Consider the following 27760-nt stretch of genomic DNA (forward strand, 5'->3'; position numbering starts at 1 on the left):
TATAGATTGTTGTGGTGCTTTTAAAAGTTATTAGCACAACTTTTTTACACTTCTGCTTTTCTTTTTCTGTTCTTAATCATATTTAAAAAAAAAATTTAAAAAGTATGGGGCTTCCCTGGTGGCGTAGTGGTTGGGAGTCTGCCTGCCGATGCAGGGGACACGGGTTCGTGCCCTGGTCCGGGAAGATCCCACATGCCTCGGATCGGCTGGGCCCGTGAGCCATGGCCGCTTAGCCTGCGCGTCCGGAGCCTGTGCTCCGCAACAGGAGAGGCCACAGCAGTGAGAGGCCCGTGTACCGCAAAAAAAAAAAAAAAAGTAAAAAATACTGAGAGTCCCTTCCTTTCACCTCCTCCTTCCTGTTACCTATATGTAACCATGGGTTACTGGTATGCGTACATTTGTAGAGCTTTTCTATATGTATGTGAACTGTCTGTGTGTATGTCTGTGTATGTGTATGCTGCATTCTCATACATGTAGTTTTATTTTTAATACTGTATTATCATGCAACTTGTTCTTCTAATTCAACACCATGTTATGGACATCTCATTATGTCAGTACATAAGGCTTTACTTCTGTGGTGTTTCATAGTATGAATTTACTATAATTTTATTTGATCATTTTCCTAATAATGGACATTTAGGTTTTTAGTTTTATTAATATTGCTGCAGCAATCATTAATATACACATATCTTTGTACATTTTTTAGAATATTTGTGGAACAATTGTTAGAAGTGAAATTGTCAGGTCAAAGGGTTTGTGTTTTTAAATGGTGATATTAAAAATTGTTCCTTTAAAAATTATTTCTCCAGTATATACCCCCATCCTGAATATGTGGGAATGTCCATTTTCCTCACGTTTTTTCCATCCTTTCATGTCCTTCATTCATGTCATTCATTCATTTGAAGTTTTCCAAACTGATATGCCAAAATAATGTATTAAAGGTGTTAATTTACATTCTTTGATATTTACTGAGGTTGATAACTTCTTAATAATATTTATTGTTTAGATTTCGTCTATAAATTGCTATTTAGTATCTTCTTTTGTCCATTTTCTACTTAATTATTTTACCATGTAGAATTCTTAATTTGTATGTGGTCAAGTATATTGCTATTTTTCTCTGTGACTTCTGGGTTCATGTTATGTTTGAGAGGCCCTCACTCCCCGATTATCAAAATGCACTCTTCTTCTCTAGTATTTCAGTAAGTTTTTTTAAAATTCATTTTTGGCTGCGTTGGTTCTTCACTCCTGCGCGCGGGCTTTCTCCAGTTGTGGCAAGTGGGGGCTCCTCTTTGTTGTGGTGAGCGGGCTTCTCATTGCGGTGGCTTCTCTTTGTTGCAGAGCATGGGCTCCAGGCGTGTGGGCTTCAGTAGTTGTGGCACACGGGCTCAGTAGTTGTGGTGCACGGGCTTAGTTGCTCTGCGGCATGTGGGATCTTCCTGGACCAGGGCTTGAACCCATGTGCCCTGCATTGAGAGGTGGATTCTTAACCACTGCGCCACCAAGGAAGCCCCTATTTCAATACTTTTGCTTTTTATGGTTAAGTCTTAAAATATCCGAATTTATTTTTGAGTATAACATGAAATAGGAGTTTAACTTTTTTTTTCCCAACTGAATAGACAGTTGTTCTAAAAATGTTTTTCATCAGTGATTTAAATTGCTATCTTTATCATATTGTAAATTTGTTCCATTGATCTGTTTGCTTATTCCTGTGCCAGAAATACACTTTTCTAAATACTGTACCTTTTAGTATATGTTTTAATACTTGGTAAAGCAGTTTATCCTCTTCACTAATCTTTGAAAAATTTTCCTTGGTTAATCACACATTTTCACTTCGAGATGTGTTTAGAGTTTGTGTAATGGGATGTCACGCCCTTAAGCTATTTGTGAATGTAAGACTTTTAGGCTCAGGTACTCTGCACTTATACAGCAAGGCTTTGATCATATTTATTCTCTGACTTATTTCCCATGTCTGTTATCACTGGCTGTTACTGCCTCTTACCCTTTCTGTTTACCATTCCATTCTCTTTTAGTTGCTTACCAGTACATCCACTCGATTTGGGTTCTTTGCTTCTGCTTTTCAGCTTTTGTATGGAGCATCTAACCTAAGCTTCTCTACATCTCACTGGCCAATCAGCAAACAAACCATCATAGTACATCTGGTTATGATCTTAGGTTTCTTAATTCTCAGCCCTTTCATTATTGCTGACTACTTAGAGCACACTTCACAAATGCCAAACAAACCTTCTTTAAAAAAAAATCATGCTTTTGGAGCTATTTCATTTGCTCAGATTTGCAGGAAGTCTGTTCTAATAACTGAGATATTATTAGATAGTCATATGGTAGCGTGTTTCTGTCATGCACAATTTGAGATAACATACTTACTTGTTTTGCTACCCTTGCCCTAACTTTTCGGCTAAGTCCTTAAATGTTGTATTAGGATATAACAGGCCAGTGTAATCAGACCAAGTTTGTAATTAACTGGTACGATTAACTACACAGTCTCTACTGTTGGATAACAGCTTCATGTAAGTTTGTCTTTCCAAACCAGATAATTTTAAAAGATTTAAAGTATTTTATCTAATTATTTGGTTTGCACAAATGTTATCTAACTAGACACCTATGAAGCTCCTACTTGATTTTAAGTGCTTTCTTAAAGAAATTGGAATTAACCGTTTTTCCTAAATTCACCTAGTATAGTCCATTTAAAGCATATAGATTTTTCAGTATTTTCCCAGTTTATCCAAATTTTATCCACTGAGTTGAGACAGTGGAAGACAAAACTACTGACTAATCCTCACAACTACAATGAGGTCGTTTACCTCACTTATTATCTTCATTTTGCAGATGAGGAAACTGTAGAAGGTTAAAGAACTTGCTCAATGTCATATAGGCTGCTAAATGTGTTATGTATGTATTCATAATAAATGATGGAGCTGGATCCAACCTCGTAGAACATACCAAGAACCACGATGCTGTATTGCCTTTGTATATATTTGTTTGCAGTTTAGTGGATTCAAATTCCATCTGACTCAGGAACATCCCTTTCTGGACTTTGGGAGGAGGATATATAACTGGCTAAGGGTGTCAGAAACTCATTGTCCAGTTTCCTTACTTTAGCCCTTGCAGACCTCTGTGAGATTATCATGGGAAACCACAAGCTGTCCCGCCAGAATGCGGTACCTGAAAATAATATTCATCAGTACTGGCGAGATCAGTTTCAGTTATTGTCAACAATCTGGGTTTCTAGCCGCTGCCATGCCTGTCTCTGTTTGGTCTTGTCTTTGGCCTCATAATTACATTCTCCCTGTCTTAGTCTCTGAACTGGTCTTCTTTTTTCTGTAATCTGCTCTTACATTTCTTTTTCGTGTCCATCTGGCCAAGCTCTTTTTGAGGATATGCTGTCTTCATACTTGGCAGCCTGCGTGAGCTCAGGTCCAGCTTTGTTAGAGAGGAGCAGGCCTGCTCCATTATGGTCCTTTCTTGGAGGACTGTCTTAGACACCCCTGGATTGACAGTGCAGCAGAAATCATAGCTATTTATTCCTGAAAATACTGCTTAAGCAAATAAAATGTGGGTCTTGTTAATTTTGGCTCTGGACAACCACAAACTGGAAAACATGGAATAAAGTAGAATTTTAACCATTTCTGTCCACTCCCGTTAAATTACTTTAGTTCAGGCAGTCATTGTTTCAGGCCTGCTCTAACACCGTGTCCTTAGAGATTGTCCTGCCTTCTCTTGGCCCCTCTTTTCAGTTTATCCCCTGAGATCACCAAAGTATAATTGAAGTAAAAGCCTAGCAAGAACAGAAGCAAATGAGATGAGGTTGGAGGGTTCGGGGAACAGAGGAGGAATGTGAAAAAAGTGGTGTATTCATATTGGTCATTCTCCTGTAATAATAGATGGATTTTTAGTGAAAGGAGGAATAATAGTAGAAAAAATTTTATATAATATGATAACAGAAAAAATGTTTCTAATATCATTGATAAGAGTGCTTTGTGAAAGTAACATTCATAGATTTCATGAAGCTAAGTTAGTCTATTTGTCTTGTAAATATATTTAAGTTTGGAATTTTGTGTCAGGCAAAAAGCATATGTATGTTTTACTAATAGCACTGTTTTTAGTGAAAGATATAAATCTAGCCCTCAAATGCAGGCACATTTTCCAGTAATTTGTTTACTCATCCCAGATCTAAACAGAATTTTAAATTTAAATTTAAAAGATGAAGTTGGCTTTTCCATTTTTTTTTCATGGATAGATTCTGATTATTGCAGGCAAAAATGGGGTTCTCAAATGGATAAGTGCTAGGTTTCATGACTGATGTATTTGAAGGATATATTCTTTTGTAAGATAAAAATTATCTTAACATATTTAAAAATAAACAGAAGGCTGCTAATGAGACAAAGATTTTATTGGGTAGAATATTTTGTGTCTTTTTATAATTAATCTGTACCACCAAATATCTGAATAAATAAATATTCAGTTTATTTGACATAATATTTGCCACCAGTCAGTTTTCATGGTTTTATTTTTTTATTCACTGTATTTGTAGGTGAATCCCTCAGTGATTTAATGAAAACGCATTTTCTAACAAGCTCACTTATTTTAGCCCAGAGCAAACTAGGAGGTAGGCATACCCTAAGCGACACACTGACAGTAAGGAGTAACCTTCGACAATCTGATGAGACAGGAGGAAACCGAAACCCTTCAGATTCAACAAGCAGAGCAGTCAGATTTATTTGGAGAAGTGCATCTTAAACCTTGGTGTGTATGTACACCTTTGAGATATCTGATGGAAGCTGTGGACTTTCTTCCCAGAAAGATGCATAAACATGTATCCGGTTACATTCAGTGTCAGGGGATTCTTGGGTTCCCTGAAGCCCATCCTTGGGCCCCACGGTAAGAATCCATGATTTAGTAAATGAGCAAATAGCTTTACATACCTCTGTAGCCTTTAAGAGCATCACTGTATGACGGTTTATGGATAATTGACAATACTAAGTTTACAGAAAATGTTAAAATTTGTGCCACCCTCTTAATAAATATACAATATTTCTTCTTTGAATTAAAAAATTTACATTCTCCACTTAACGTTTATCCCATTATCTGGAAACCTCAGTCTTCATTCCTTAGGGGTACTGGTTAGTGAGGTGGTATTCTGTATTTGCATAAAATAAGCTACATTTTAGCATTTTAGTAATTGATGTCCCAGAGCCTTTTGGTGTTAGTGAGATTATGAGCATCTCTTCCCAAGCCAGTGTTCAGAGATGTCAGGTTGGTAGCTTGTGATCGCCTCGGTGGGAATGTTTACAGTGCTGAAATATGTACTGCCAGGCAAGGCTTGCTCTGCCTCTATCCCCCACTCTGGTTTTTAAACATATACTACATGCAGTTGATTTCAGTTACTCATTCAGCGAACATTTTTTGAGGGCCTTTTGTGTCCCAGATACTGTTCTAGGTACCAAGGATACGGCAGGGAATAAAAAGCATTTACTTAAATGAATATAGTTTTCTAAATCTTAAATTCCCAAATGAAGACAGGGAAGTATTGGGAGTTCCTTAATCAGATCATGGAGGGAAATGTGGAGTCAAACAAAAGTAAATGGATGTCCTTGCTGTAGATCTTCAGAATCTTTTAATGTGCTCTTGTTCATTGTTATGCTCTACGAAGAAAATATAGTATGTACTATTTTCAATACTTACTTCACCAAGGAACTCTTCTTTTTTTTTTCCCAGAACATATCTAACATCTTTTAGAAATATGTTCTGCTGCTCCATGGCAGACACATCCCAGATGTTAGGAATTGATGTATGAAGGGCCTTTACCCAAGGGGTGTAGATCAGAGTGTGGCCAGGATTTCTGAAGACAGACCTTCTCACCATCTGGTTTATGGGCGGTCCATTTGTAGGTTGTAGATTGAATTATTTTACTGATGGTGTCCTGAACCATTCTATTGTATTTTCATTTCCAGTATTTAAATGAAAAAGCATCTTATATAATGAGAAAGCACTGTGCCACTTATATTGTTACTAATTTTAGAAAAATGCTTTCCCTTCTACTCTGCAGTTTCTGATTTGGGGACACCTAACGGTATGTGTATGTGAACTTCTGCCCCCACCTACTCCCTGCTGCTAGATTTCTCCTCAGCACTGGGTATCGCTTGCTCCAGATCCTCTTCCTATATGGGGGTCTCTGAAACCCCATTCATCTTCCACTTCACCCTCACTAGGCTGTAGTGTTTCTCAGCAGTGTGGTTGATGGACAGTTGCATCACAGTCACCTGTGTGGTTATTAAAATCATAGGTTCCTGGGTCTCACCTCAGAACCTGTTGATTCAGAATCTGTTATATATGGAGCCCAGGAATCTGTGGTTTCAAGTACATCTGCAGGTGATTGTTATTGAATTAATTCCCATGTTGAATTGGAAATCCGTTTTTGGCCAGTGTATATAGTGTTTCTCAGTTGTAGGTGCTCTTGGCATTTTGGCCAGGACTGTGTCACTGTGTGGCACACAGCAGGCACAGCAGGACATTTAAAATCCTTGGCTCCCACCTGTCAAATGCCATTGTCATCCCCAGGTACTGGTACGACCCAGAATGCCTTCACACATTTCCAAAGACTTCTTCTTCTACCGTATGGAGGTAGTATCCTCCTTAATTAAGAATCACTGCTATATACTACTTTCATTACTCTAGAAGTTACTCTTAATAATTATATACATATATCTAACCTAAGACCCTAAATTACTAACTCTGCACTTCCCAAGCAACACGAGGCCCTTAGAACACTTTAATGTCGATCACACCTCATTTACATGCCATTTTGTTCAATATTTGAATTCCAGCTTTTTAAAAATTACATAAATTAGACATTATTATTATTATTGCCCTGTATAGTCATCAATATTTGTTTATATTGACCCAAGATTGCCATTTTATTTGATTTTTACTCCTTGCATTTTAGACTTTCCTTCTGAGTCTTTTTTTTTTTAATCTTGAAATATACTTTAGAAGAATGTATTGCATGCTTTTTGGTGGTAAGCTTGGTTTTTGTTTGGCAAATAATATGTTTTTGGGAATGATGTTTTTACCTGGGAATATAATTCTAGATTGACTTAATTTCTCTTAGCACAGTATTCTGATTTTTATTGTTTCTCCGAGAAGTCTAATTTATTGTTCCTTTGTAGATAATCTGACTCCTTTTCTCTGACTGGTTTTAAATATCACCTCTTTGTCTTTGGTTTTGCAGCTTCATATGATGTGTCTGGATGTAGATTTCTTTTTTAATTATCCTCCTTATGGCTTGTTGTCTCCTGAATCTGAGGTCTTATGTCTTCTATCTATTCTGGAAAATTTTCAGCCGCTGTCTCTTGAAATATCGCTTCTCTCCATTTTTTTCTGTTCTTTTCTTTTGAAACTTTAATTAGATGTATGTTCATCTCTCTTTCATGACATGTCTTTATGAGATGAGATGATTTTAAAATGTCTCTTAATCTCTCACATCTTCTGTCTTTGTCTCTTTTTGCTGTTTCAGATCTGTCATTTGGTTTACTAATTCTGTCTTTGTGTCTGCTCCAATTAGGTTTTTAATCTCAAGAATTATATTTTTTATTTCCAGAAATTCTGTTAGGTTCTTTTTTTCCTATCTTTCAAGTCATTTTTGTTAGCCTCTTGTTTCTGGTCCATGTATTTAATACTTTCCTTTAGTCCTGTAAACTTTTAAAGCATACTTAACTGTAATTTTATATTATGTATCTGTTAATTCCAAAATTTGAACTTCCTGCAAATTTAATTCTGTTGTTTATAACTTTTGCTGCTCTTGTAGTTTGTTTCCTTGTGGTTTGATAATTTTGTTTTAATTTCATATTTGGCTAAAGTAATTTAGGAATCTCCTGGGGCATGGATTGAGGGTGCATTTCTCTACAGAAAATTTGCTTCTCTTTCTGTCAGGTGCCTTTCATTACCACCAACCCAGAAACAGCTTAAATTCATTTCTCGGCTTGAGGTTCCTGGTCCTTGCAAGAAGCGTAGATTTATACTCAACTAAGAATAGGCTGTAATTATGAATTTGAATTTTCAGGGAACCCCCCTTCATTCTAGTGATTCAAGCAGTTGTTTTTTTATTCAATCATTTTGTCAATGGACAGACACCCCCTTCCTCCCCTCCGTTCACTGAGAGGTGTGGCCGTTCAGGGGCATTGTTGGTTTTATGCAGTGGTCTCAATTCCAGCTTTCACTACATCCAATAAAAATCAAAGTTTAAGTCTCTAGAGTCTAAGTTTAAGCTAAGGTCGTGCGTGGCTTTAGCTCTTGCTTACCACTCTGATTTCCTTCATTAAATGCATTCAACAGATACTTTTTGAGCGAATGACTGTTTTCTCTTTGTTTTCACTTCCTGTGGATTTCTTTCCTTGTGTGTCCAGCAGTGCATTTAAAAGAGTACTTGTTCTATCTTATCTGCCATATCTAGGTATTTGTAATGGGAAGGACTTTTATATATAGTCTTACATATTTCCAAAAGCAAAACCTCAGGTGATTTTTATACATACTGGAGTTTGAGCACCTTTGGGTTAGAGATGCTGCTTCCATCACTTCTGTAGTGGGAAGTGGGAATGTGGTTACATGGTCCCTTATGTTTTCCCAAACTTGATACCACTATTAAGTTTTATCCATATTATTAGTTCATTTGATATTTGTGGTCTGCCAATTACCATTTAAAAGTGTTATTGAGGGGGCTTCCCTGGTGGCGCAGTGGTTGAGAGTCCGCCTGCCGATGCAGGGGACACGGGTTCGTGCCCCAGTCTGGGAGGATCCCACATGCCGCGGAGCGGCTGGGCCCGTGAGCCATGGCTGCTGAGCCTGCGCGTCCGGAGCCTGTGCTCCGCAACGGGAGAGGCCACAACAGTGAGAGGCCCGCGTACCGCAAAAAAAAAAAAAAAAAAAAAAAAAAAAAGTGTTATTGATATGGAACAAGTCCAACTTGAATTCCAAACAACTTAAAAAATAAACTTTGAAATATAACTTGTTGCTGTTTGTCTTTTATCAGTCATAGATTATTTTCCATGTCTATATACAATCATTAGCTGTTAAGTGCATCTTTTTTAAAAGTTAGTATGGTAGTCTCAATCTGTTTTTTTCTTTTTTGAAATTAGCATCATACAGTCCTAGAAATTTAGATCTTTAATCATCTGTTTTTAAGAAACAAAGAGCCATTCAAGTTAATTCAAGAAAAGAGAGGCTATTGTGAAGATACATGTGATAGGGAACTGGAAAGCTGTCAGGAACTCAAGGCAGCTTTGGAGATACGTTTCTTTCTCATGGTCTCTTATTTTTTTCTGTGCATTTGTTCTGTTCTCTGCTCTTTATTGTCTGTCTCCTCACTGTATCTTTCCTGTTTCTTCAAATCTTTATTTGCCCAAGGTCCTACTTGCTAAGACAGTGGCACAACTTTATGGCATCATTTACACACTGGGTTATATTGCATGGTGGTTCAAACTTCTTAGAGCTGTGATGTCTAATACAGTTGTCACTGGCCACACACTGCTTTTAAAATCAAAATGTGTAGGATCTATGTGCTGAAAATACATAATATGTAGGATCTATATGCTGATAATGTTTGTATAAAACATTCATGAAGGATATCAGAGAAAACCTAAATAGAGGGTAGGGTTCATGGACTGAAAGATTCTGAATAGTAAAGGTGTCAGCTCTCCACAAATTGATCTATAATTACAATCAGAATCTCAGCAGGTTTTTTAAAAATTAAATATAGACAAGGCGATTCTAAAATTTCTGTGAAAAGGCAGAGGGCCTAGAATAGCTAAAGGAACTTCGAAAAAGAAAAATAAAGTTGGAGGAATCACAATATCTCATTTTTAAGACGTAACTGTAAAGCTGTAGTAATCAGGACTGTGTGTGGTATGGGTAGGGAATAGACACAAGATCTATGGATCAACATAGAATCCAGAAATAGACCCACACAAATATGGCCAATTGATTTTAACAAAGATGAAAGGCAATTCAATGGAAGAAAGTCTTTTCAACAAATAGTATTGGAAGAGTTGGACATATACATGCAAAAAACAAAAAAAGGGAGGAACACTGACCTAAACTTCACAAAACAAAATTAACTTAAACAAAAATTAACTCAAAATATATCATAAATCTAAATGTAAAGCTTCTTCTTTTAGAAGAAAGCATAGGGAAAAATCTTTATGACTTGAGGTTAAGTAAGGTCTTGGACATGATACCAAAAGCATAATTCAGAAAAGAAAACAGTTGATAAATTGGACTTCATCAAAGGTAAAAACTTTTGCTCAGTGTGTTAGTTTGCTAGGTCTGCCATAGCAAAATACCACAGACTGGGTGGCGTAAACAATTGAAATTTTATTTTCTCACAGTTCTGGAGACTGGAAGTCCAAGATTAAGGTGTTGTTAGGGTTGGTGTCTCCTGAGGCCTCTTCTTGGGTTGTAGGTGGTTGCCTTCTTGCTGTGTTCTCACATGGCCTTTTCTCTGTGCACACACAACTCTGGTCCCTTCCTCTTATAAGAACACTGGTCCTGTTGGATTAGAGCCCATCCGTATGGCTTCATTTAACCTTAATTACCTCTTTAAAGGCCGTGTCTCCAAATGCAGTTACATTCTAAGGTACTGGGGCTTAGGACTTCAATGCACGGATTTCCAGGGCACACAATTCAGTCCATAATGCTCTGCAAAAGACACTGTTAAGAGAATGAAAAGACAAGATACAGACTGGGAAAAAATATTTGCAAATCATATGCCTGAAAAAGAACTTGTATCTAGAATATATAAAGAACTCTCAAAACTCAACAATAAGAAAATAAGCATCCCAATTAAAACATGGACAAAAGATAGAAGACACTTCACCAAAGGATGGCAAATAAGCACATGAATAGATGTTCAATGTCATTAGCCATTAGGGAAATGCAGACTAAAACTACCATAAGATACCATCACCTACCTGTTAGAAATGGCTAAAAAGTACAATCCCAACTTCTAGCAAGGACGTTCTGGAAGAACTGGAGCTCTCATACATTGCTGCTGGAAGTGAACAATGGTACAGCCACTCTAGAAAGAACTGGACAGTTTCTTTAAAGATTATACATATACCTACGATATGGCCCAGTCCCTCTCCAAGGTATTTTTATAATCTCTACATAGATGTTTATAGCAGCTCAATTCACATTTACCTAAAACTGAAAACATCCAATATGTCCTTCCAATGGTAGTGAATAAACTGTGGTATGTCCATACAATGGAATACTGTGTAACAATAAAAAGGAATAAACTAATGATACATGCAGCAACTTGGTGAAAGAAAATAGTCTCAAAAAGATATATGATGATTTAATTTACATGAAATTCTTGAAAAGACGAAACTAGGGGCAAAGAACAAATCAGTAGTTGCCAGAGGTTGGGCTGAAGGGAGAATGTAACTTTCAAGGGAGGTTTTGCAGTGATGGAACTTTTCTGTTTCCAGATGGTTGTTAACTCATTTTATGCAAATCTATGCATGTGTTAAAACTACTAGAACTGTATTTTTAAAAGTTGATTGTTTTCCAGTTAAAGCTAAACGAGTCTTGGGGATGTAATGTACAGCATGGTGACTATAGTTAACAGTACTGTACTGTATATTTGAAAGATGCTAAGAGAATAGATCTTAAAAGTTCTCATCACAAGAAAAAATTTGTAGCTATGTGTGGTGATGGATGTTAACTTATTGTGGTAATCATTTAGTAATATACACGTATATCAAATCATTATGTTGTACACCTAAAACTAATACAATGTTATATGTCAATTATATCTCAAATTTTTAAATATTTAAATATCTCAAAAACATTTAAAGCCTTTCCAATTTAAATATTGCATACACAAATAATTAAATACAGTTCAGTTCTTCAGTTGTATTAGCCACATTTCAGTTGATCAGTAGCTCCATGTGGCATGGGGCTACAGTAGTGGACAGCACAGGTATAGAACATATCCATTAATGCAGAAGGTTCTATTGGATAGTGCTGTTTTAGAGTGGGGGTCTGCCAGTTTTTTCTGTAAAGGGCCAGATAGTAAATACTTCAGGTTTTGTGGGCCACATGGTCTCTATCTCAGCTGCTCAACTCTACTGTTGTATTGTGAAAGCAGCCATAGACAATACTTAACCAGATGAACGTGGCTGTGTTTCGGTAAAACTTCATTTACAAAAACAGGCACGTTTGCTGACCCCTATTTTCGAGAATCTGATTGGCCTATTTCCTTTCTCATGTCAGCTCACGGTTTATTGGTAGAGTGACCTTATAATTTACCATCCAAGTTAAATAAAATTTTAATTATAAATTTGAGAGTGAAAGTGGGCATTGTTAATAATTCTGCTAGGACAGTTGGCATAACCCACAAATGTCCTGGGCAAACCAGGAATGTACATCACCCTGGCTATCAGTCTTCCTATGAAGTGGTTGCCTTTGTAGTAGGCTCATACCTAGTCCAAGAAACTGTGGAAAAGCAAACAAAACTATTCCTTCAGCAGGGGCTGTGGGTTAGCCATTTTTCTCTGAAATGAGTATTTATATGGGAGGCACCCTGAGGTTTGGCCGGCCCAGTACACTCAAAATAGCCTGTTTTCTGTCGCTGTGCCTTTGTTCATGCTTTTCTTTCTATGCCCTCTTTCCCATCCCTCTTCTGTGTTTGTTGTAATCCAGCCCATCTCTCAAACCTCTGCTTAAGTGGTATCTCCTTCATAAAGCCATCCCTGTAACACCCCTTTCAGACTTAAAAGTTGGTACTTATATTTTATAAAATTCACATGGCACAGTGCCTTGGACCAGGTGCCCAGACCTGGCTGAGCACCAGAAGCAGCACTTCAGTAGCTTTAAATACAGATTCCTGTGTCTCATCCTAAATCTGTTGATTCAAAAATCAGTGGCAGTGTTTTTATTGTTTTGTTTTTAAACTCCTCATATGATTCTTGTATAACCAGCCAGCTGGTTCAGTATTTGGAATCTGTTAATTTAGAGTTAAAATATTTGATGTAAACATTGGCTTTCAGAATTAGAAGGAACCTTCTTAGAAATAGTCTTTTTTCACTTTCTTATTTTTAAATTGGGGGGAGAAGACACAAGGAAAGTACTTGCTCAGATCCCATGGCTTGTTACTGGCAGAGCCAGCACTAAACTTTGCATTTTTTCACTCCCATTTCAGAACCTTTCTTCATATTCACGTTGGACAGCCCCTTCTGAATAGTAAGCTTTGAATACCAGAAGGTGCTTGGTATATCGTAGATGATCAGATTTGTTACTGATAGTTAGTTAACTCACTTTATTTAACACATAGCACTTTTTTTTTTTGGCTGCTTAATGATCCATTCTTGATTATGTTGTTTACTCCCATTCCCTCACTCAAGGAATACTTTTCTGATAGTTGGAGATAACTCAGCAGTTTGCATGAAATCATCTCAGAAAACCCTTTTCCCAAATTAATGCTAATATGAATGGCTTCTAAAAGGCTGACTGAATCAAACTGAATTTTGGGACAGCTTTGAAATGTAATAGTTTCCAAGAGCTCCTCTAAAATTGAGATCAGCTCTAGATCTGCAGGATTTTTCTCACCAGGTCCACTCCCATTTGAGAAAGGTTACTGAGGATCTGTGGGAGTGTGTGTGTGTGGGGGGGGGCGGTGCCTAAACTTGAGAGGGAATCAGGAAAATTCTTGTGGGAAGTGATAATAACCTAAGTTGAGCTTTAAAAGACATCTAGAAGTTAGGCCAGGGGAGGGAGTTAGGGAAAGCGTTTGTCTAGGCATTAAGTGCCAAAGGGCAAAAAGTGTGGATAGCATTGGAGATGGCCAGTTGTTTAGTTTGGCTAGAGCATAAAGTGCAAATTAAGGAATGACTGGAAATATAGACAGGGGCCAGGTAGTGAATGGTTTTACAGTTAAAATGTATTTCACAATTGGCTATCCACATGCAAAGGAGTGAAATTTGAGCCCTGCCTGACACCATATAAAAAGTCACTCAAAATGGATCAGAGACCTAAATGGAAGACCTAAACTGTAAAACTCTTAGAAAATAACATAGGGAAAAAAATCTTTGTGACCTTGGGTTCCAGGCAGTGGTTTTTCAGCTATAATACTCAAAGCACAAGTAACTAAAAATAGGTAAGTCGGACTTCATCAAAATTTAAAAGTTTTGTGCTTCAAAGAACACCATCAAGAAAACGAAGACAGCTCAGAGTGGGATTAAATCTTTGCAAGTCATGTAACCAATAAGAGACATATCAAGATTAATAAAGAACTCTTACAAGTCAGCAATAAAATTGACAATTAAAAATGAGCAAAGAATTGGATACACATTTTTCCAAAGAAATTCAAATGACAAACCAGCATATGAAAAGATGCTCAAGATTGTTAGCCATTAGTGAGTTTTAAGTCAAACCACAAAGAGATAGTACTTCACATTCACTAAGGAAACAAAAATTAAAAAGCCAGGTAATAATAAATATTGGCATGGATGTAGAGAAATTGGAATCCTCATACATTGCTGGCGATAATATAAAATGGTGCAGCCACTTTGGAAAAAAGTTTGACAGTTCTTCAAAAAGCTAATCATACAGTTACCGTGTGATTCAGCAATTCCACTATTAGGTCTGTATCCAACAGACTTGAAAACATAGGTCCACACAGTGTTCATAAAAGCATTGTTCATAATAGCCCAAAATGGAAACACTGCAAATATCCTTCAGCTGATAAAAGGGTAAACAAATGTGGAATTGCCATGCAATGAAATATTGTTCAGCAACAAAAGGAATAAAGTACTGATATGTGCTGCAACATGGATGAACCTGAAAACCTTATGCTCAGTGAAAGAAGCTAGTCACAAGGGACTACATTTTGTATGATTACATTTATATGAACTATCCAGAATAGTCAAATCAATAGAGACAGAAAGTAGACCAGTACTAGTTGTCAGGGTCTGGGAGGGGGAGGAGTAGGGGAGTGCCTGCTAATGGGTCTGGGGGTTTCTTTCTGGAGCGATGAAAATGTTTCAAATTTAGGGAGGAATAATGGTTACATAATTACGTGAATATACTAGAAACCGCTGCAGTTTACATATTAAAAGGGTGAACCTTATGGTGTGTGAATTATATCCCAATAAAGCTGTTATAAAAAGTGCTGTATTTAGTAAGTAATTTAAATTCTCTGATAGGGAATTTGAATTTGTGCCTTTAAAGCAATGGTGTGTACTCCTGAAGAGTTTTAAACTCAAGAACAACGTGATCTGAACATCACTTTCAGAGCATGTTAGGATGGTGGTCAAATCAATGATGTGGCAGAAGACTGGGTCTGGAAGCTGAGAAATACGTATCCTCAGTTTTCTGCCCTGGGCAGATCTGTAAATTTTAGGTTACTGATACTGATTTAGAAATTTCTAACTTTATACACGGTAATATTTTATAATATTTACCTTGCTCTCATTTTTATCCTAATCAGTTTCTCTAGGTGATTGAAAAAAGAATAGCAGGTACAGAGTATTAGAGTTAATATTGATTTTTAAATTTACCTGTGTGTAACCTTGGCTGCTGTGAGTTTAGAGACAGCAAAATATGACTTATTTTAGCCAGAGGACGAAGATTCTTGATGAGCCATAATGCTTTGAACACCTTCCATTAATAAACGTAAGGATTTTGATGGGGAAAAAGCTCAGAAATTCAGGTTTACTGAGGGTTTTTTATTATTCTTCTTCCCTTTTTGTGAATTATCTTGTCTGTCAAATAAGTTACATATTGGAGAATTCCAATATTTTAAAACTTTTTATCCTTTAGAAAATCCTAGACTGAATCAAATTTTGAAAAATTGTATTCATAAGTCAAGCCTATAGTAAATAATTGACTTTAGTAAACTAATTATCACTAGTTTACTGTCATAGTTTTTCTGTTAAATATGTGCTGGTGTAACCATTGATAAGTCTATTTTTAGAAGAGTACATTGTGTACTGCAGCCATTTTGGACACTTTGTGTAACTTGTGTTGTCAGTAGAGATCGTGCCCTCTTGTGGTAAGCTGGGAACAGAGTTTCAGCTGTAAAAGTAATCACCCTAGCTTTCTTTGAGTTCATATTTTTTGCTAGTGCATACTCTGAGTTTATTTTCAATAAACAGAAAACAAAACTATAGCAAGATTTTTAAATGGAGAATTGAGAATTGGAGAGGGTAGTGTGTTTTGTCTTATTTTATTTGGAGAAGTGCTAAAAAGGTGTGGGTTAACGGACAGAGTATCAAGGAGGAGCCTAACAGGGAAGAGATATCTCAGTGTGAGGAAAGGCAACGCGTTCTGAGAGTGTTTGAGAAGATGTATGACTAACGTTGATGGGATATCCTGAATATTTTACAGGTACACTCTGCCTCATCCTCCTTAGAAAATGCTCCCAGAATTTCTATTCCGTGTGTGTGTGTGTGTGTGTGTGTACGTGTGTGTACCTTCTCATCCTAGGGAAGGGAATAGATACTTATGTGGCACTATTTGAACTGTCTGTCTCATATAATGGAAATTAAGTTTAGTTTGAAATAAATGTTGAAATCTGTTTTGAACTGCCTGTAATAAGTTGGCATCCTAAGTGTTTATTAGTCATGGGGATTTTTTTTCAAAAGGAATGAATTTTCCCTGAAAATTTTATTTTATTTTATTTTATTTTATTTATTTATTTTTTTTGCGTTACGTGGGCCTCTCTCTGTTGTGGCTTCTCCCGTTGCGGAGCACAGGCTCTGGACACGCAGGCTCAGCAGCCATGGCTCACGGGTCCAGCCGCTTCACGGCATGTGGGATCTTCCCAGATCAGGGCACGAACCTGTGTCCCCTGCATCGGCAGGCGGACTCTCTACAACTGCGCCACGAGGGAAGCCCTGAAAATTTTATTTTAATGTTTTCTTAATTTATATTTTTTAATACCTTTGTTCTTCTTTGAGTTTAAAGGTTAAATTTTACATTTCAGCAGTGACTGTGTCCCATATATATCTTCTTAGAAACTGATTTTTTTTTTTTTAATGCTCCAGTATTCTTAGAAGGATTCCGATGTTAATGCTGTTATCATCCCTTGTGGGTGATTCACTGATCTTTACCAATCCATTAATAAGAAGTGTTACAACTAAGTATTATTCTCATCACATGAATGAATTTTTCTGTGATCAGGGAATTGCATATATTGGTCTTCATTGGTTGATATGAAAATCAGTTTATTAAGTTTCAGTTCATAGTTTAAAATATTATTTTGAATATTCTGATTCAGTTATAAAACATTTTAAATTGACAAAAATAACTGCCATTTTTATACAAATTGAAAAGATAATTTCTGCGTATTTATACATAATTACAGCTGTAAACACCAACAATCTAATATTATGGATTGATATTTTAATGATTTTTATTTTTAATATGTGGCTTATAAAAATATATTTGGTTTGTATTAACTGCACTTATTTCATTGTACTATCAGGTGTGTTTAAACAGATGCAGGGAGGTTGTTTTTACAGTTAAAAATGGTGCTTGCTTTTCATATTAAGAAGTTTTTTTTTTTTTTTTTTTTTTTTTTTTTTTGCGGTATGTGGGCCTCTCACTGTTGTGGCCTCTCCCGTTGCGGAGCACAGGCTCCGGACGCGCAGGCCCAACGGCCATGGCTCACGGGCCCAGCCGCTCCGCGGCATGTGGGATTTTCCCAGACCGGGGCACGAACCCGTGTCCCCTGCATCGGCAGGCGGACTCTCAACCACTGCGCCACCAGGGAAGCCCCATATTATGAAGTTTTTAAATTTACAAGTTTAAAGCTAGTTAATTCAAAATTTTAACAAACCTTTGAATGAATGGCAATAGAATGTAATGCTTAAAAAAGCTCAGACTCTTAAGAGTTAGACTGCCTGGGTTAGAATCCCAGCCAGCACTGTCACTTACTAGCTAGATGGCCTTGGCAAGTTCTTTAACTTCTTGGTGCTTCAGATTCCTCATCTGCAACACGGGAATAATATTAGTACCTACCTCATAAGATTGTTGTAAGGATTAAAAGAATTAATATAAAAACACTTAGAATAGTGCCTGATGTATATTAAGGTCTGTGCTTCTGTTACCAATATTATTATCACCATTATTAAATTTATACATAGATTAATGTTGAAATTCATTTTGAAGGATATACTGTTTGTTTTGTAAATATAAATCACTTTTGCAGTTCTTGCTTTAAAAAACTTTTCTGAATAATTGAAAATAAATAAAAGCTAAAATGACATCTTATGAAGTTTTTATGAAAGCTTTTTTCACAATTATCTTTTCTTCTCTTTTAGGCACGGAATGTTAACACCGGTGAATTGGCAGCAATTAAAGTAATAAAATTGGAACCAGGTAAATTCATTGAAATTTGGTGTTTCTTATTGCTCTCAGCCACTGGATAGCTTTCAGGCTTGTTTTAATGATGTTTGGTCAACCTTCTCTTGTTGTTCCCAACGTCTGGCAAATAGGCCTGGTGTCTCCTCTTTCCTTCACCTCTTTGAGACCTGTAGACGTGTTGCCCAGTTCTTCCCTGAAAAGTAACTAATAATTGCGGGAGGGAGGGGAGCTCCTGAGGAGACTTTGTTCCTTCTGGATGCAGTTGAGCTCCCTTGTCACACATCGTTAGTGGTGTATTTCCAGGTTAACACTGTCCAGTGATGAGGGGCAGTGTGACTCAGTGGAAAGAATGGGACTGAAATTTGGTGGTTGTAGTCCAGCTCTTCGTGTCCCACTCTCTTGCTCTGTGAACTTGGGCAGGTAACTTAAGCTCTGACTCTCAGTTTCCTCAATAAACGTAGCTCTCACATTTCACAGGTCGTTAATATTGTAATAGCTACCTTCCACCTTTGTAGTTTGTCAAGCCCATAGGACTGCTCCATATTTTTCGTCTGCTTCAACTGTATTCTATCCCTGAATTCCCCCCCACTTCCTGCAAAACCCATGTCTTTCTGAACTAACTACATACCCTTCCCTCTTTTTCTCCCTCCCACCGTAAGTAAGTGTACTAGTGTCTAGACTGAGTTCCATGTTGATGATAGTGCCTTTCTGAGGGTGCCTTTCAGTATGGGCACAAATACATCCAGTAATTTTTCTTTTTTTCAAGTGTAGGCAACTTTTTCTATGAAAGTTGAGATAGTAAAATATATTAGGCTTTTTGGGCCACAGGTAGTCTCTGTATACAGTCTCTCTCTCCTTTCATCCTCCTAAACTATAAAAACCATTTTTTGCTGAAAAACCATTCTTAGCAAACCTGCGCCTGTAGTTTGCCCACCCCTGATTTAGATCATCAGTAGACTTTTTAGAAGTGCTATTAAGATGAAGTTTGAAGGATGTGTTGACTGACTGTGATCAAACCACACTCAAATATAATGAATTAAAAAAATACTTTTTAAGTTACAGGTATTTACAGATTTTTTATATTCTAATTATATTCTAGCATCACATGACAAAGCTTTTTCTGTTCTCTGAATCTCCTGTTGTTTAGTGGAAATTTGAAATTGACAAAATCTGAGGTTAAGAAAGAAATGAAAGGTTTGACATTTGAAGCAGGGCCTCCATTTTTAATCATCAAAAAGTGGCTATGTTATTGATGAGGTAGTCTCTAACTGGTAGCAGTATGTACATACATCATTCCCTCAAATCAGTTTAGTGCCTCCTCTTTCAGGAAGCCTTCCTCCCCTGACCCCTGCCCTAAGATGACTCCTGCAGGAATAGCTCTGGAATAGCACTTACCACAGCTGTGCTTCCAGAGTTGCCTTTCTTTGTTCCTAAGTTTTAATCGAATTTATGTCCACAGCACTCAACTTAGCGTCAGTGCATAGTACACATTCAGGACATCTTAAAATTTCCTTTAAAAAATTAGGAACTTAAAATCTTATTGTTCATCAAGTCATTTGTTTACTGATTAGTGAATTTTTTGTGTTATGTTCATCTTGAACACTGCCTTGTATATATAGATCATTGTAATAAAAGAAAACACAATTAAATAAAAAGAAAAAAGCTTATTCCTATTCTGCCACTCAGATAACAAGAGTTACTACCATATATGTTATTAGATATACACTTAAATTTAGTTTACATTGGATTCCCAACTTGTGTGTTCATAGAAGTCACCTGAATTTTTTTCTTTGGTTGCGTGTGTGGCTTGCAGGATCTTAGTTCCCTGACCAGGGATTGAGCCCAGGCCCCCTGCAGTGGAACCCAGAGTCCTAACCATTGGACCGCCAAGGAATTCCCCCTGAATTTTTCTGTTTAATTTCTTTGTTTTAATTTGTTTATATCCTGTGAGAGATGTTTAACTTGTTGGTGAGCTTGAAGTATATGGCATAGTGGTTAAGTGCACAGACTCCAAAGCCAGACCACTTTGATTCCAGTCTGGCTTGACTACATTGCTTAAGCTTTTTGGATGGACCTCTGTTTCCTCATCCCTAAAATGGGGATAATAATAGTAACTTTCTCTTAAGGTTGTTGTAAGGATTAAATAAGCTAATATATCTAAAGCACTTTAAAAGTTTCTTAATTTGCCATAATGACGTAGCAATTCCACTCTTGTGTATCTACCCACACAGCAACTTTCACACACAAATGTTCACAGCAGTGTTATTCATAGTAGACAGAAGCTGGAAACAACCTAACTGCCCATCAACTGGTAAATGAATAGACAAAATGTGTCCATACAATGGAATACTATTCAGCAATAAAAAGAAACAAACTGTTGATACATGCTGTGACTTAAATGAACCTTGAAAACATATAAAGTGAAAGAAGCCAGACAAAAGAGACTACATATTATATGATTCCATTTATGTGAAATGTTTAGAAAAGGCAAATCTATGGAGTCAGAAAGTGGATTCGTGGGCTGGTGTATATGGCAGGAGAATTAATAGTTAATGGGCATGAGGGATCTTATTGGGTAATGGAAATATTCTAAAACTGATTTATAGTGAACTTACTTGGTGAATTTACTAAAAAAAAATCATTGAATTATGCACTTGATATGGATGAATTATATGATTTTAAAATATGCCTTAATACAGTTATAAAAAATAACCACAATACCATTGTAGTCTCTTACAATATTAATAATAGCTTCTTAATAACAAATAAGTTTCACACATTGTAATTAGTTGATGTGTCTCAAATTTCTTTTATATCCATAGTTTGTGCCTTCATCTCTGTTTGTCTTTTTCCTTGCCTTTTGTTTGTTTGTTTGAAGAAACTTGGTTATTTGTCCTGTAGGATTTTCCCTCAGTCGGGGTTTTGCCAGCTGCCCCCCTGTAGGATCATTTAGTGTGTTCTTCTTCACAGAAGAAGTGGTTAGTGGTTAGTTCTAGAAGACTGGTAAGATTCAGGTTTGATTTGTCACGTGGTGGAAGAGGACAGCTTTGTTGGTGGTGTTATGTTCTCATTTTTCTAAATTACAATTCTGATATCCAGTCTTTAACATTTTGAAAAACAGAAACTAAATCTGAAATAGTCAAGTGTAGTGGGAATGATTTTAAGAACTTGCATCCAAAGTTGTTTTTTTCCCCCCCTTTTTCTTTATAACTGATATCCAGTTTGAACCTGAAGCTAGATGAAAACTTCTTTGGACATTTGGACAAAATTGTTTACTTAAGTGTGAATTTGGTCTAAGTATCTCACTGGGGCTTCTAATCTTATTCCTGTGGCTTTAATTTAGATTTGATTTTCTCAGTTGTTCTTTGATTAAGCATCAGTCTATAACATTTTTTAACTTAAATTGCAAAGACAATGTTTGATCACTGTAATAAAAGTTTAAAAAATACAATTAAACAAGAAGAAGAAGCTAAACATCATTCATCATTCTGCCACCTATATAAACACTTGACTTTTAGTGATTTTCTCCAGACTTTTTTGTGTATTTATGTACAGGCATACCTAGTTTTATTGGGCTTCACTTTACTGTGCTTCACAAATACTGTGTTTTTTACAAATTGAAGGTTTATGGTGATCCTGCATTGAGCAAGTCTGTTGGCACCACTTTTCCGGTAGCTTTTGCTCACTTTATGTCACTGTGTCACATTTTGGCAATTCTCATAATTCAAACATTTTCATTATTAGTATAACTTGTTATGGTCATCTGTGATCAGTGATGTTAATGGCAAAAAGATTACGACTTGCCGAAGGCTCAGATGATAGTTAGCATTTTTTAGCAATAAAGTATTTTTAAATTAAGGTATGTACTTTTTTTTTTTAGATATAATGCTATTGCTTAATAGACTACAGTTAGTGTAAACATAACTTTCATATGTACTGGGAAACCAAGAAATTAGTGTGACTTGCTTTATTGCAGTCTTCTGGAACTAAACCCACAACATCTCTGAGGTATGCCTGTACAAACACCTAACATATATACTGCACACACAGAGACACACACACTTACCTACGCAGACCACAAAGGGCTGGGCAGAGTTCAGAGATGGATAAGAATGTACTGAGATCAGCTTGATTTGCATGCTTACTGCTGAACCGGTAAACAAGCATTGCAAAGGATAAGTAAGAGAAGAATACCATGAGTGGGCACAGCTCCCCAGTGCTTCCCCAGGTCCTCAGAGGTGACCCAGACTGATAGTCCGTGCAGTGAGTGATTTGTCGACCACAAAACACCTGGCTTGCTGCCATTTATGCTATCAGGCTTGTGGAGGGACATCATCAATACTCAGCGAGTGGTGTAACTCCTCTTAGAAAAGGCAGTTATTTGTTGCGACACTGTTCAGTAGTTTTGTGTTCCATTTCTTACCATGTCCTCAGATCTGTAGCTGGCCTGGCCATTGCCTACCAAAGATGCAAACACACGTATATGTACATGAGTGTGTTTTATCCATAAATGGGTTTATTTTTTACATTTTCTTTTCATTTGAAAAGCATTTCATGAATTTTTTCTATGTTAGTATTTCTACACCGCCATTTTTTAGTTGACTGCATAGTATTCAGCAATATAAATTATAGCTGTTTAATCGGTCTCTAATGATTATAACACTTAAGTTTTTACAATTATAAACCACATACCTCTATTTATTATGTATCATGTACCTATGAGGACATCTTTTGTCCTTGTACATATGATTATTTTGTCATGATAAGTTAATTAGCTGGTCAGAGGATATGTACATATTTAAGAGTTTTGACATATACTAGGGATTATGCCTGACATTTCCAGGGTTTGATTTTTTTGTTTTTTGGTTTTTTTTCTATACCTTTGCCCACAAAAGGGTATCATTATAATAAAACCTTTACTATTGATCAAAAACTGATGTCTTACTGTTAATTAACATTTCTCTGTCTTCCAGTGATTGGGTATCTTTTTTCCCCATATACTTCTTGGCCTTTTATTTTTATTTTATGAAGAGCTTGTTTGTGTCAGTCATTTAACAAATATTTATTCATTGTCTGCTACGTGCCAGGCATTGGTCTAGGTGCTGGGCAAATAGTGGTAAATAAGGCAGACTCTTACCCTTGAGAAGCTTATATTTTAGTTCCAAGTGACAGTAAACATGTAAACAGATAAGATAATTCATGAACTAAAATAAGGTAATGTTGAAAGTGGCCCGAGGCTACTTTAGCCAGTGTGGTTAAGGGAGACCTTCAGAGCAGGTGGCATTTGGGTTGAGACTTGAATGATGATAAGACAATAGTCATGTGACAGTCTTGTGGGGAGAGCATTCTAGGTGGTCAAGGGCAAGTACAGTGACTCTGAGACAAGAATGAGTGCTGCAAGGCTGAGGACAGAGAGAAGGTCTTTATGGCTGGATCATTGTGAGCCAGTGGGAACAGGGTGTGGAAGGGGGCTGGAAAGCTAGTCAGGGACTAGATTATAGATGGCCTTGGGCACTGTGGTAAGGAGGTTAGGTTTTACTTGAAGCTCAGTGGAAAGCTTTTGGAGGATTTTTGGGCTGAGCAACTGGGTGATACTTTAGGTACTGTTTACTGACATGGGGAAGACTTGAAGTGTGGATGGAATCAGTAATCCTCTATTTATTATGTATGTTTTAGGTATCTGCTAGATATCTAGTTGGAGATGTTGAATAGGCAGTTTGACACACGCATCTGGAGCTTTAGAAGTTAGGTTACACATACAGATTTGAGGGTCCTCAGCATGTAGGTCGTCCATGAAGCCGTGGAAGTAGATGAGGTTACCTGAGAAGAAAGGAGAGATAGAGAAGGATGGCCCAGGTTGTAACCCTGGGTGATTTCGATACTAGAGGTCCGCTAGAGGAGGAGGTCCCAGCAAAGAAAACTTGAGAACAGGTAACAAATTAGGTAGGAGAAATATCTGCTGAGGGTTTTGTCAGTGAAGCCTTAGAAGAAAGTCTTTCAGGCAGGAGGGAGACTAAACTGTGTCAGATGATGCTGAGAGATGTGGAGTAAGATGAGGATTGAGAATTGGGCATTGGTTTTGATGACTGATAAATCAGATTAGTGGTTAAGGAGAGAATGAGAGGAAAGGAAGTGAAGATAGCAAGAAAGATTCTCCTCTCAAGGCCTTTGGCTGAAAAGGTTAGCAGAGAAATGGGGCATTAGCTGGAGTGGGACCTGGAGTTTATGGAAGGCTTTTCTAGACTACATGATACTCAGTTATGTTTTGTGCCAGTGCAGTGAGAATAAACCAGTAGAGAAGAAGAAATAGATGTTGCAGAAGCTAATGCAGATAACTCTAGGAATAAAGTCTGAGAAAATGAAAAGAGACAGGATCCAAGGCATAAGTCTAAGAGCAAGGAGACTTGATTCATTTTAACAGGAGATAAGGCAGAGGATGAGTATATAAGCAGGTAGGAGGAAGGAATTGATAGTGGAAAGATTGGTTATTACCTGATTGTGCCCATTTTCCTTTTGAACTATAGGACGCAGTTGTCAAAGCTTTATGCTGTGAAAGGCTTGCCAATCCCACTATTTATTTATACGTATGTGTATATTTTATATACACATATAAACTTTTGACTTTCGTTGTACTTTTTTTTTTTTAACACTTAGATCTTAGATCCATGTAGAATTAGTTTGATGTATGATGTGAAGTAAAAATCGAACTTAATTTTTTTTTTCTCAAATAGTTAAATCTAGCTCTTTGGTATAATTGATTCTGTTCCCGGGCTTCCCTGGTGGCGCAGTGGTTGAGAATCTGCCTGCCAATGCAGGGGACACGGGTTCGAGCCCTGGTCTGGGAAGATCCCACATGCCGCTGAGCGGCTGGGCCCGTGAGCCACAACTACTGAGCCTGCGCATCTGGAGCCTGTGCTCCGCAACAAGAGAGGCCGCGATAGTGAGAGGCCCGCGCACCGCGATGAAGAGTGGCCCCTACTTGCCACAACTAGAGAAAGCCCTCGCACAGAAATGAACACCCAACACAGCAAAAATTAATTAATAATTGGTTCTGTTCTGGGCTTTTTGTTTTAATTTAAGGAATTGCCTATTTATTTTGTTGCCAATACCACACTGAAGCTAGCCTTTAAAATAATACTTGTTCCTGAGGTAGGTTGTTGCAAAGAATATTTTTTATAGAACCTGATGAAGATTAACATAATGATTGATAATGACATATTGTTTGGATATCAGAGATAGATACAATAATGTAAGATATTCAATGACATTGGAAAATAAAGGATTCCATAAAGGTGAGTTTTCTAAAATCCTCTTTAAATTGCAAAAATTGTTCTAACCATTGTGTTTGTAAATATTTCTCAAATGCATTTCACCTCAAATAAAATACTGAGAGTAGTGTAGTTATCATAATGTAACCAATAGTTATAAGTTGTCCTCAGCAGCTCATGACAAAGAGAAATGTTGTGGTGCCTCTCAGAAAAAGGCTCTAAATGACAGTGACTGAACGACAATGCCGTTTCCGCCTCTCTCCGTGTCACTAGTTGCTTTTTTTTGGCCACGCTGAGCAGCTTGTGGAGTCCTGACCACTGGACCACCAGGGAATTCCCTAGTTGCTTCTCTTTAGGTCGGTAAACATTTACTGACATACGTTAAGATAAATGGTAAGGCACGTTTCTTGATTTTGAAGTCTAGCCCTTTATGTCTGCCTCCTGTGTCTGTTGTACTGTTGGCCAGGAGATTGGACAATCAGATTTGTTAGAATTGCATCTAATGAAAAAGTGAATATACTGTGAGCTTATCAGAAGAACTTTCCTTTGAACTTTGAGTCATCTTTCTTACCTTCTCAAGGTACTTTTTGTCCATACCTGGTTCTCATTTATGTACTGAAAAGTTAAAGTTACTAAGTAAGTGCTTAGTTTGAAACCTAATCGTTTCTGCGATGGGTAGTGGAAGTCAAAGAGAGAGCATACAGCGTAGTGGTTAAGAATGTGGACTTTGGACCCAGAGTGCTTTGATTAAAATTGAGACTCCATCATAGTAAACTGAGTGACCTTGGCAGATTATTAACCTCTCTACCTAGTTTTCCTTTCTGCAAAGTAGGGGCAGTAATAGTTCCTACCTCATAGGGTTGTTGTAAAAATTAAGTAGTTTAATGTGTTTGAAGTACTTAAAATAGCTGTAATTTTTATTAATAGGGACTTAAAATTGTTATAAATACATTGATGTATTGTGCAATTAAAATGAATAAAATTAATAAGCTATTGTGTTTTCTTGTTCTAGAAAACAAATGGAACAACTGATTTCTTATACTGTCTACTGACTTAATCCTCTCTCTTACTATCCACTCCCCCACTTCTCCCCGCAGTACACATACATACACTCTTACACATGCCATAGAGCTGCTAGAGATACTGAACGTGCTTTGGGTGTTAGACTTTTCTTTGTGATACTCTGGGGGCTGTGGAATGAGGCAAGCTTATATACTTATTTCCTTAAACTTACCTTCTTTCAGTTACTACTCATGTACAGTGAAATAAAGTTCAGGAATTGCCTTTTTTGAACTTAAATATTATGTCTACAGTAGACTATAAAATCCTCGATGGAGGAGGCTTTGTCTCTTAATTATAACCTTGAGACATTGTACAGCTGTACATAAATGAATATTGTATATGATAAACTAAAACATCCAGAATGATTTTTTTATGTGAAAACATTTTTTTAATGTTCAAAAAACCCCACAACTTACCAGTTCTGTTCCTAGAGTTCTTATACTTTGTGGAACAAAGCAACTTTCTAACCTTTTGAGCATACCCATCCTACTTGCTGGAGAAAATGGAGAAAAATATTTATTATTTGTAAGATAAAATCAATCTCCAGGTAAACAAATTAACCCTTTTTGTATGTTTAGTTCGAATCTTTGATATATACATATTTAGTCTTAAAAGTCTATAGGTGTCATGTATATAACTAACATTAATAGGCTCTGAGGTACTGACAGGTCCTTTTAAAATTAAAAACTAGGGGAAACACAGCTATCATATTGAGTTTGCTTTCTATGTCAGAGGCGGTACAGGGGAGAATTTGGCAGCAGAATTCCAACGGGTCCAGAAATCAGTAGAAAATAATGATGATGTGCAGAACTTGGCTTAACAGGAATCCACTTTCTTTTTTTAAATTAATTAATTTATTTTTAGCTGTGTTGGGTCTTCGTTGCTATGCGCAGGCTTTCTCTAGCTGCAGCAAGCAGGGGCTACTCTTCATTGCGGTGCGCGGGCTTCTCATTGCGGTGGCTTCTCTTGTTGTGGTTCATGGGCTCTAGAGCACAGGCTCAGTAGTTGCGGCGCATGGACTTAGTTGCTCCGCAGCATGTGGGATCTTCCCG

General features: G+C 37.1%; 1 protein-coding gene across 3 annotated transcripts in view; it reads left to right on the plus strand.

The window, feature by feature from the left end:
• Positions 1-27760, plus strand: part of MAP4K3 (mitogen-activated protein kinase kinase kinase kinase 3) — a gene marked incomplete at its 3' end in the record, with an annotated part of 191680 nt that overhangs the window by 45214 nt on the left and 118706 nt on the right. For all 3 annotated transcript variants that reach the window (XM_079721504.1, XM_079721506.1, XM_079721505.1), the window contains exon 2: positions 18336-18393. In XM_079721504.1, the coding sequence (XP_079577630.1) occupies positions 18336-18393 (58 nt within the window). The remainder of the gene's footprint in view (positions 1-18335; positions 18394-27760) is intronic.

This window comes from Hyperoodon ampullatus (genome assembly GCF_949752795.1).
Source record: "Hyperoodon ampullatus genome assembly, chromosome: 15".
In the NCBI taxonomy this organism is placed as follows: domain Eukaryota; kingdom Metazoa; phylum Chordata; class Mammalia; order Artiodactyla; family Ziphiidae; genus Hyperoodon; species Hyperoodon ampullatus.